The 11,601-nt window shown below is 37.0% G+C and overlaps 1 protein-coding gene across 5 annotated transcripts in view; it reads left to right on the forward strand.

Annotated features, from left to right (window-relative positions):
- Nucleotides 1–10,225, forward strand: part of SERINC1 (serine incorporator 1) — a 42,136-nt gene extending 31,911 nt beyond the window's left edge. The window contains exons 4-10 of one of the 5 annotated variants that reach the window (XR_014839839.1): nucleotides 869–948; nucleotides 1,171–1,308; nucleotides 3,255–3,424; nucleotides 3,528–4,514; nucleotides 4,796–6,231; nucleotides 6,343–6,573; nucleotides 8,586–10,225. Coding sequence is in view for 1 of the 5 variants with exons in the window: in XM_013992615.3 (XP_013848069.2) it covers nucleotides 869–948; nucleotides 1,171–1,308; nucleotides 3,255–3,424; nucleotides 3,528–3,618; nucleotides 6,087–6,231; nucleotides 6,343–6,573; nucleotides 8,586–8,721 (991 nt within the window). In the remaining 4 variants the exon portion in view is untranslated. Of the gene's footprint in view, nucleotides 1–868; nucleotides 949–1,170; nucleotides 1,309–3,254; nucleotides 3,425–3,527; nucleotides 4,515–4,795; nucleotides 6,232–6,342; nucleotides 6,957–8,116 lie in introns of all 5 variants that reach the window. The other 4 variants (XR_014839847.1, XR_014839854.1, XR_014839838.1 and 1 more) reach the window with 4 other exon arrangements.
- The last annotated feature ends 1,376 nt before the right edge of the window (nucleotides 10,226–11,601 follow it).

Below are 11,601 nucleotides of genomic sequence, written 5' to 3' on the forward strand. Positions count from 1 at the left end.
AACTCCCTCCCCTTAGTCATGGAGTCCTTCCTCAGTACCCTGGGTGCTGCTGGAAAGAAACTGGTTTCTCTTGAATTGTCTCACAGAGCTAGGGTAGAGTCACTCACAGCTCTCCTTTTCCTCCACAGGTGGTATCTGCTGTGTTGCCTTTATGGAAAAGCAGCACTGGCAAAATTCCTTTCTTTTGCATTGAATTTTTTCCCCCTCATGTAGCTTACTGGCATCTCCCAGCAGGAGGGGTGAACTTTTATAAATTCTTTCTCATCTTCCAGTGTGTGCCCAAATTGGCACTCTCTAGGTTTTCCCCGACCACAGCCGGGAGAGTTGGGATGGGTTTGCTGGTTCTGTAGCCCCATATTGAGGTCTTGTCTGCCTATTACCAGATAAACAGGTGTGTGAGACTCCTTCTGAGACTCTTGGCATATATTGCTGAATCCTCTACCTACCAGAGAGACACTTTTATGTGTAGATGGATACACAGTTGTTAAAAATACGGGGACAAAAATGATGTCTCATGCCACCTTGAAGCTGATGTACTAAAAGCTGATTGTTTTAAATTAGTACAGAGTCTTGGATAAAGTGTTTATTGTGTGTTTTCAGAAGTTATTCATTTGTACAGTGTACCTTATTTACACTGATAAGTTATCATACTCGTTTATGTAAAATAAACCTGTGAAATGAAACTATATCCTCATTTTATCATAATGAATCAAAACCGTCCTAAAACAGTTTACATGATAGTCTTCAGTTCTCAGAAAGATTAGTCGCATTCAGTTTAGCTGTTCTTTAGGATTAGCTCTTAAAGATGTCATATATGAAATTACTTGTTGAATGAATATTTATTAATGAAAATTTATTTTTGTTTTAGATTCTGGTTCTTTAAATTTGCTGTAGCAATTGCAATTATTATTGGGGCTTTCTTCATTCCAGAAGGAACTTTTACAACTGGTAAGAAATTTTTTTTTTAATTGTGTGATTTTTGATATTTTATTAGGGAATTGAAATAATTGTTGCCTGGAACTGTAACTCTTTGTTTTGCTTTTTCCTTTTTTCCTCCACCCTGGTTAGCAAAATGAAGGCGTCTGTATAAAATTTTATTTTTTTGTGTATTGATTGTGAATAAAAAGTGAACCAGTCAGTCATTTATGGTTTTTTTTTTCCCCCTTTCAGTGTGGTTTTATGTAGGCATGGCAGGTGCCTTTTGCTTCATCCTTATACAGCTAGTCTTACTTATTGATTTTGCCCATTCATGGAATGAATCATGGGTTGAAAAAATGGAAGAAGGGAACTCGAGATGTTGGTATGCAGGTAAGGTTTTTTTTTTGTCTTAACAAAACATCTTCAAGGTAGTTGAACTTTGAAAGTGAGAGCAGATATATAGGCTATGGAGAAATTACAATTTTTATGGTTTAGTTTTTGCGAGGAGGAAAAGTTCATGAGTGGCATCTTAGCACATTTGTGTCAGCAACTTTATTTGTAGAGCTTTTGGCATGTCAATAGGAACATACCCAAGAACCAGGAAATAATCCAGAATACCCTGACTGGCTAAAATAGAAGTTCCAAAGCCTGTTGCTGAATATATATATATATATTTCACAGCCTACTTTCCTGGGAAGCCTATATCAGGTTAAAAGTAAAATATTGAAAGGACAAGGACTTCTAGAAATAACTGAACAAACAGTGGTACAATTTTTAAACATCAACTAGCAGGAAAAATAAAAAAGCAATTTTATAACAAATGCAAAGGATGCTGTTATGCGTTAACAGTAGCACCTGAGGGAATTTTTATATTAATGTATTTAAGGTTTATAATGACGAGCTTGATTCCTATGGTTAAACTCTAAAACAGAGACCAAATTCAGATTCTTACGAGAGGTGACAGAAACAAGGGAGGAGAACCAGGTTTAAGTGCGTTTTCAGTCCTTATACAAATAGAAGGGACTATGATAAATTGGAGAATGTGAAGGCCCCTATCTAAAGTGAGTGCATAGCTACTTCTCACTTCCATCCAGTAACTGCCTTGTGGAAACACCAAGTGTTGCTTAATTTTTGTTTTTTGTTGTTTTCTTTTCCAAAAGCCGTATTTCTGGATTTTTTGGTGAAATGATCTGAGTTACAGTTAAATTATTTTTAAATCAGAGTGAAAGCTAAATCCAGCATGCCTGCTCACTTCATGTTTTCTGTCATACAACTAGTCTGAGATCTTTGATATTAGTGGCTAAAGTAGAGTTTAGTGTTCAAAAAAACAAGCTGTAGTCATTTGGAAAATTTACTTCAAAGAATATCTTTTTTTTGGGGGGGGGGGTTGTCTTTTTAGGGCTGCACTTTAAGTATGGGGAGGTTCCCAAGCTAGGGATCAAATCAGAGCTTCAGCTGCCAGCCTATACCACAGCTCATGGCAATGCTGGATCCTTAACTCACTGAGCAAGGCCAGGGATCAAAACCCCGAGTCTTCATTGATACTAATCGGGTTTGTTACTGTTGATCCATGATGTGACCTCCTAGAATATCTAATTTTCTAATGTTAAATCTAATGCAAGAGTTTCTGTTTTGTTCTCTACCGTTTCCCCATGGCCTTTGTTAGGCATTCAGTAAGTATTTGTTGGATAGATCACCTGTCAGTGAGGCACATCTACATAAATATATGTATTTTAAGGACACATTAGCACAAAGCTAAATAAAACGTGTGATGAAATGTGCATGATAGAAGAAACTCAGGTGGTCTCATATAATAATGACTTACTCTTGCATAATTTAAGATTTTAGTTGATGAGGAAAAGTATCACTGTTTTAGCATTACTAGTGAAAATTTTCTTAATGCCCTGTGTACAACTGAATGATTATCCTTCTTTAAAAACCTTAAGTAATATTACTTTCCTAGTATTTTTCTATATTTTGAACATAATGTCTAATGTGTATGAATGTTTTAGAAACTGTATATTTTACTATTAGATAAAAATCATATTAGTATATTGTCCTTGAAAATATAAGTGTCCTTGAAAATACAATTAGTATATTGTTGTCCTTGAAAATATAATAGTGTTGTCCTTGAAAATATAATCTGTGTAAAAGACTTACATTCTTATGTGATAAAGTTCAGAATATCCTTACCTGCTTTTATAAACTGTGTAGTGCTGACACAGTGTTAGTTGCTTAAAATAAATTTTTGAATAAAATTGTTTTTAAAATGAGCCCTGTGCCTTATTTCTAATATTTGTGGTAAAATCTAATTGTTCAGTGTATTTCTTTCACAGCTTTGCTATCAGCTACAGCCCTGAATTATCTGCTGTCTTTAGTTGCTGTCGTCCTATTTTTTGTTTACTATACTCATCCAGCCAGTTGTGCAGAAAATAAAGCCTTCATCAGTGTCAATATGCTCCTCTGCTTTGGTGCTTCTATAATGTCTATACTGCCAAAAATCCAAGTAAGTTCCTTTTATCGTTAGTTTTTATGAGCTGTTTTTTGAGTTTTCCTAAATCTTGAATAACAGAATATTTTTCTGTTTTGCTTAATGTTTTTTTTGGTAGGAATCACAACCAAGATCTGGTTTGCTACAGTCTTCAGTAATTACAGTCTACACAATGTATTTGACATGGTCTGCTATGACCAATGAACCAGGTATGTTTCGTTTGCTTGGATTTATTTCTTTTTAATGAATCCCGCAGCTCTTCTCTTTTTCAAAGATGGTAATTTTGTAAAATTAAGCTCCTAGAGGAGTGAAGAGAATGGAAGTAGCATTTTCATCTTTGATGTACTGTTGTATTTTTTCACTCAGTTTCTTCTTTCACTAGCAAAAACTATCAGAAATTATATGAAAATTGTAAGAAATATATACCAGATTTGTACCGTGCATATGATAGTACATGTAGGAAGAAATAAAAGCTGTTAAAATGTTTGTTGAGTCTGTTATAAACAGGGTAGGTTCTTTTCACTTACTGAAATTTTTTCTTTTTTGCAACTACCTTACAAGTGAATATAACTGGTCTTTGTAATCTGGTTATAGGCCAGTTATATTGCATTCCATGGAAGTAGATTCCTGTACATGTCATTTGGGGGAAAACAAATTAGAAATTAGTTACAGTTGACCATTGAACAACAGAGTTTTGAACTGCAGAGGTCCACTTATCCATGAATTTTTTTTTTTTTCAAAAATATGTATGTACTGCAATACTTTACAACCTGCATCTAGTTGAATCTCTAGATGCAGAACTGCAGATATGGAAGGGCTGGATACAGTGGCCAGCCATCAAGTTATATACATAGATTTTCAATTGCATAGGGGAGGGGTTGGAGGGGGAGCAGGGGAGTGTCCCTGATCTCGTTCAAGAGCCAACTTACTGTTTTTTGAAAAGGAAGCAATGGTCTATTTTCTTTAAAATAAGGAAAAATTATGAAATATGCTTTTTTAAAAATCTCATCATTTCACTGAGTTTACAAATTATATAAGTGGTTTTTTTTTTTTTTTTTTTTTTGCCATTTTCTGGGCTGCTCTCGTGGCATATGGAAGGTCCCAGGCTAGGGGTCAAATTGGAGCTGTAGCTGCTGGCCTACGCCAGGGCCACAGCAATGCAGGATTCAAGCCCCGTCTGCCACCTACACCACAGCTCAACAGCAACGCCAGATCCTTAACCCACTGAGCAAGGCCAGGGATCCAGCCTGCAACCTCGTGGTTCCTAGTCAGGTTCATTAACCGCTGAGCCACGACAGAAACTCCTATAAGTGCTTTTTTTTTTTTTTTTTTTTTGTCTTTTTTGCTATTTCTTGGGTCGCTCCTGCGGCATATGGAGGTTCCCAGGCTAGGGGTCCAATCGGAGCTGTAGCCACCAGCCTATGCCAGAGCCACAGCAACGGGGGATCCGAGCCGCATCTGCAACCTACACCACAGCTCACGGCAACGCCAGATCGTTAACCCACTGAGCAAGGGCAGGGACCGAACCCGCAACCCCATGGTTCCTAGTCAGATTTGTTAACCACTGCGCCACGACGGGAACTCCTATAAGTGCTTTTTATCATTAACTGGTATCACTAGTTGGAGGAAAGTTTTGCTTGTATATAGTAATTTTAGTGATTTGCTTTAGGGATTATCCTTATACAAAGAGTTTTAAGGTAAATATCATTTTTCATCGATAAGGTGGCAACTGACATTTCTGGCTTTGTGGGAAGAAAAAACGTATTTAGGATACTTAAGTGAATACCAATCCCATTATAATTCTTTCTCACAAGAGTCAAGAAGCTGAGTAAGCATTAGATTACATTATGACTTATTTGGTCATTTCCACAAACCATGTGCTAAAATTCTATTAACTAGTCTTATGTGTAAGCTATCCTGCTATATATAACAATGTATGTTGACAAGTTGATAACTTCATGAAATCACTGTTATTTCACAATATATGCTAGAAAAGCCAGTGCATTTTGGTTTAGAGTATCTGATTTTTATTCTTAACTCTGTGTTTTATTGTACTTTAGAAGAGAGGTCATTTAAATTTTACCAATTTCCTGAAGTTCCCATTGTGTCTCAGAGGGTAAAGAACCCAACATAGTGTCTGTGAGGGTGCAGGTTTGATCCTTGGCCTTGCTCAGTGAGTTGACTTGGCATTGCTGAAAGGTGTGGAGTAGGTCTCGGGTATGGCTCTGATCTAGCATTGCTGTTGCCGTAGCATAGGCCAGCAGCTGCAGCTCAGGTTTGACCCTTAGCCTGGGAACTTCTGTATGCTGAAGGCTTGACCTACACCACAGCTCACAGCAATGCCGGATCTTTAACCTCGTGAGCAAGGCCAGGGATCAAACCTGCTTCTTCATGGATACTAGTTAGATTTGTTTACACTGTACCACAACAGGAACTCCCTGATCAGTGTCTTAAATGTCTCTCAGCTCCTGCATGAGGTTGAAAATGAAATTGTTTTCCAGGCATATTTATAAAATTAGTACTATAAACTTTCGTTATTCATAATCTTATTTTTGTTTATGCCTTTTTCCAGCAAAACTTTTTCAATTTACAAGAGTATAAAGGTAAAAAGAACTACAGTTGTGCTCCGAAAAATTCTTATACTAATATTTTAATTTAACCATAATTTGTATTATAGAAACAGACTGCAACCCAAGTCTACTGAGCATAATTGGATATAATACAACAAGCACTATCCCAAAGAAGGGAGAGTCTGTACAGTGGTGGCATGCTCAAGGAATTATTGGATTAATCCTCTTTTTATTATGTGTGTTTTATTCAAGGTAAGAAAATTATGGATTTAATTTTTTAAAGAAGTCTAGCTATTCATTTATGAATTGTTTATTTAAATACCCCTTTTTTTTTTCTTTCTCTCTTACTAAACTCTCATGCAGTATCCGTACTTCAAACAATAGTCAAGTTAATAAACTGACTCTAACAAGTGACGAATCAACATTAATAGAAGATGGTGGAGCCAGAAGTGATGGATCACTCGAGGATGGAGATGATGTTCACCGAGCCATCGATAATGAAAGGGATGGTGTCACTTACAGTTACTCCTTTTTTCACTTTATGCTTTTCCTGGCTTCACTTTATATCATGATGACCCTTACCAACTGGTACAGGTATTTATATTTTATGAAAACTTTGCATATGGAAAGTCTGGTGGTTTTTTTGTGATTTCATTCTAAAACATGTGGTGTAGAGTACTTTTTATCCTCCAGTCTATTTCAGAATTTACAAGTAAATGAATAGTGAGATCAGTGTGAGAAATGCAGGCTGTATTTCCTCAATTTAGAAGTGACAATCAGGAGTTACCATTGTGGTGCAGTGGGTTAAGAATCTGACTGCAACAGCTGCACAACTGTGGCTTGGAGTCAGTCCCTGGCCTGGGTATTTCCATATGCTGCTGGTGTGTCCATAAACTTGAAAATATTTCATTGATTTTTTTTTTGAACTCTTGAAGAAAGTGAAAGTTTCATGAAACTTGCTTAGATTTCCTAACACAGTATTTTTCTTCTTTTATCACTTCAAAGTTAACAAATTTTTCAGAGTTCCCATAGTGGCACAGCGGAAACAAATCTGACTAGGAACCATGAGGTTGCAGGTTCAATCCCTGGCCTCGCTCAGTGGGTTAAGGATTCGGCATTGCCGTGAGCTGTGGTGTGGGTCGCAGTCAAAGCTCGGATCTGGGTGTGGCCCTAAAAGGACAAAAGACAAAAAAAATAATTTTGTTAAGAGGAAGGTAGCAGTTTGTATTTTTAAAAATTCTAATTTTGTCAAAGGGTTACTAAAAAATTCGATTTGAACTTTGTTTAGGACGTTCTATTTTTAATAATTTTTAATGCATAATATTCTTACAAATTTGTAAGACTGAATACCAGCGAAAGAGGTAGAAAAAAGATCATTTTTTTTTTTTTTTTTTGTCTTTTTGCCTTTTCTAGGGCCACTCCTATGGCATATCAAGGTTCCCAGACCAGGGGTCTAATCGGAGCTGTAGCCACCAGCCTACACCAGAGCCACAGCAACGTGGGATCCGAGCCACGTCTGCAACCTACACCACAGCTCACGAAAATGCTGGATCTCTAACCCACTGAGCAAGGCCAGGGACCAAACCTGCAACCACATGGTTCCTAGTTGGATTCATTAACCACTGCACCACGATGGGAACTCCCGAAGTTTTTTTTTTTTTTTTTTGGCTTTTCATTCTTTGCCTTATTTGAGAGCAATCTCTGCCAGCGTTTATTTTGAAAATATCTATACTGCAGCATATTAAGGTATAAGAACCCAGACAGTTCTCAGTAATTCACAGCTTTGGCTGTCAGGTAATAATAAATGTTAAGCCTTTAGATCAACAATATTTTTGGTATGTTTCATGAAGATAAAAATCAACTAAATTTGGAATGTATTTCCTTCCCCATTTCTTTTTTTTTTTTTTTTTTTTGTCTTTTTGTTGTTGTTGTTGTTATTTCTTGGGCCGCTCCCTCGGCATATGGAGGTTCCCAGGCTAGGGGTTGAATCGGAGCTGTAGCCACCGGCCTACGCCAGAGCCACAGCAACGCGGGATCCGAGCCGCGTCTGCAACCTACACCACAGCTCACGGCAACGCCGGATCGTTAACCCACTGAGCAAGGGCAGGGACCGAACCCGCAACCTCATGGTTCCTAGTCGGATTCGTTAACCACTGCGCCACGACGGGAACTCCCCTTCCCCATTTCTTAAATCTGAGAAAGTGGAAGGTGTTTCCTATATATGCTTTGAACAGATCATATAGTCTTTATACGGGTTAGGATTGATAGATCTTTGTTGTAATAACATCTTTTATTTATTCAGAAGTCACAATCCATTTTATGCTACCTCATTAGCCAGAAGACATAAAGATTCTGAGTATTATATAAAGGAGCTACTTCAGAGGCCTATGCCATTCACCCCTTTAAAGAAAATTGATTTTTTTTTTTTTTTAACCCTTGCATTAGCTGTCAAAATAGTATGGAAAGCAAGGCAGCAGATAATTAGTCTGGCAACTCTGTATCCGTTATCACAAAATGTACAAAGAATATATCTGAAGAAATAAAGCCTAATGGCTTGATGATTAGGCTAATGGCTCTCCCCTTTTTGTTTTCCTTAAATTTTTTAGGTATGAGCCTTCTCGTGAGATGAAAAGTCAGTGGACAGCTGTCTGGGTGAAAATATCTTCTAGTTGGATTGGCATTGTGCTGTATGTTTGGACACTGGTGGCACCACTTGTTCTTACAAATCGTGATTTTGACTGAAGGAGACTTCTGGCATGAAAGTCTCACTTTGATCATCACTTATTTGGAATTAACAGTATTCCCAATTTTTGTAAAGTTGTGTATGTGTGTGCTTCCCATGTAACTTCTCCAGTGGTCTGGCATGAATTAGATTTTACCGCTTGCCATTTTTATTCATTAGTCTCGCCAAGTGCATTGATATGTGTGTTAGAATGAGTCACTGACAGTTTAATTCTTTAAGTTTTATTAGGACTTAAGCTGTTTTAGAAAAATATAAAAAGAAGTGTATGGCTGCCTTTTGAAATATTTGATGCCTTGTGCTATAGGAGACTGCAAAGAACATGGCTATTTTAAAATTGTATAAAGATGTATACACATGTCACTTAAAGGCCAGTTTCCTAAAAAATCTTTTCAGGTTTTTCCCTGATATGAAGGTAAGGAAATAGGTATAGAGTGTCTGATTGACAACAGTGCAAGTTAATAATGGGGATTGAGACAGAGGGCTTTCAAAGAAAGTCAGATTGCTGGTGGGGGGGTGGGTACTAAATTGAATACCCAAGTAGGTTGTAAGTTCTGGGGTAGGGATAGCCTTCCATACCAACACAGTGAACTTTGTTTGGGTCATTGTAAACACAGGCAGATGTGTTCAGTGAGTTCAGTGGAGATGTTAGGAACTATAAAGGATTTGGACAAAGGTTTTGAAAAGGGTAATCATGGGTTAGAAAGAGGTGATTGAACATCATTTCAAAAGTTTTGAAAATCAGGGGTGGTAAACTTTTGACAGGACAGGAAGAAACTGCTTCAGTAGACAGAATCTAGTCCAGTCTTCTAATTTTAAAAATGAAGAAACTAAAGTACAGATTCAGATAGCTAAGAGAGCTAATCAGCAGCAAAGCTGGGAAATCCCAAGTCCATCAAAAGTAACTGGCATTCTTTTTGGCATTCAAACATAATTTCTATTCAGGAGTTCCCTTGTGACACAGTGGTTAAGGATCTGGTATCATCAGTGCTATGACTCAGGTCATTGGCGTGTTGTTGGTTCAATTCCTGGCCCAGAAACTTCCACATGCCGCAGGTGCGGCCAAAAAGGAAATTCACATGCATAACAGATTTTACACCTTGTAAGTGGTGGATAATTTGTGACAGATTGCTGGTGTCCAGCATGCCTTCTATACATAAACTGAGGCCAGGAGAATGATGGCTGCTGTAGAATAAACTCCTGCTTATAGTACACTATACAGTTCAAAAGATGTTTGTATTTGCTACCATCTAATTGAAATATATAGGTTATTATATACTCTTTCAATCTGGAAATCAAGCAGTATGACTGTTAACTTAGAAAACTCTTAGTTACTTGTGTCATTAGTGTCTTAATGAATCTTAAAATCTACATTTGCTTCTTTTAAGATATTCATGTAAATGAAATATAACAAATTGAATTCCCCAACTTTATTCTGTATGTTGATAATTGGTTCCATAATTTTGAATGGCTGTGTTCTATCTTTAAATAAAGAATTCAGAGAAAGTGTGGTATGTTTACTAATTCTTTAGCAGTTCAAATTTAAGTGGTGTAATACCCAGACCTGCTTTCTACATGTGTGTCAAAGAACCTGACACTAGAGGGTAACAGACCATTTTCTGTCCTGAAAAACTGAATTTTTTTAAAGGTGATACTTATGATTTTAGTTTTCTGTAAGTAACAACACTGAAGTTGGAGCTCAAAGATGATTGGATTCTCCTAAAGAATCTTCAGGAATTGGACAAATTTGAAGACTATTTATATAATTCACCTGATAGATATCTTACACTTGCTTTTTCTATCCTCCAGGCATTTTCTTTCTAAATTGCATTTTGATGCTTCTTTTTCTTACACTTATTATGATAATATTTTTTAAAAATCCCTTACTTAAAATAAGATGCTCAATTCCATACTGAAATATCAAGAAAAATTAAGGAAATAGTCCCATTTATCATCACATCAAAGAGAATAAAATAACCTTGGAATAAACTTACCTAGAAATAAACCTACCTAAGGAAGCAAAAGACTTGTACCCTGAGAACTGGAAGTCACTAAGGAAACAAACTGAAAACATAAACAGATGGAAAGATATATTATGTTCTTGTATTGGAAGAAACAATATGGCTAAAATGACCATATTACCAAGGGCAATCTACAGGTTCCATGCACTCTTATTAAATTACCAATGGCAGTTTCCACAGAACTAGAACAAAAAAAATTTAAATTTGCATGGAAACACAAGAGACCCCAAATAGCCAAAGAACAATCTTGAGAAAGAAAACAGAGCTGGAGGAATCCTGCTCCTTGCTTTCAGACTATTCTACAAAACTACAATAATTAAAGAAATAATGGTACTGGCCCAAAAGCAGAAATACATGTAAATACATCAGGATAGAAAGCCCAGAAATAAACTCAAAGCAGTTAAAGTCAATCTATGACAGAGGCAAGAATATACAATGGAGAAAAAAGTTTCTTCAATAAGTGGTGCTGGGGAAACTGGACAATTACATGTAAAAGAAAATTAGAACATTGTCTAATACCATATACAAAAATAAGCTTAAAATGGATTAAAGACATGTGGAGTTCCCGTTGTGCCCCAGAGGAAATGAATCTGACTAGTATCCATGAGGATGTAGGTTCTGATCCCTGGCCTCGCTCAGTGGGTTAAGGATCCAACATTGTCGTGAGCTGTGGTGTAGGTCACAGATGTGGCCCGGATCTGGCTTTGAGTGTGGCCCTGAAAAAAAAAAAAAGGCAAATTACTTGGTACACACGACTTGAATGAAATTTCCAGGGAATTATCCTGGGTTAAAAAAGCCAATCCCCAAAGTTCCCATTGTGGCTCAGTGGTTAAGGAATCCAACTAGGAACCATGAGGTTGT

Source organism: Sus scrofa, chromosome 1 (assembly GCF_054392235.1).
Source record: "Sus scrofa isolate SSC_HxYL_T2T_F1_AM1 chromosome 1, Sscrofa_HxYL_maternal_Yorkshire_Landrace_v2.0, whole genome shotgun sequence".
Lineage (NCBI taxonomy): Eukaryota > Metazoa > Chordata > Mammalia > Artiodactyla > Suidae > Sus > Sus scrofa.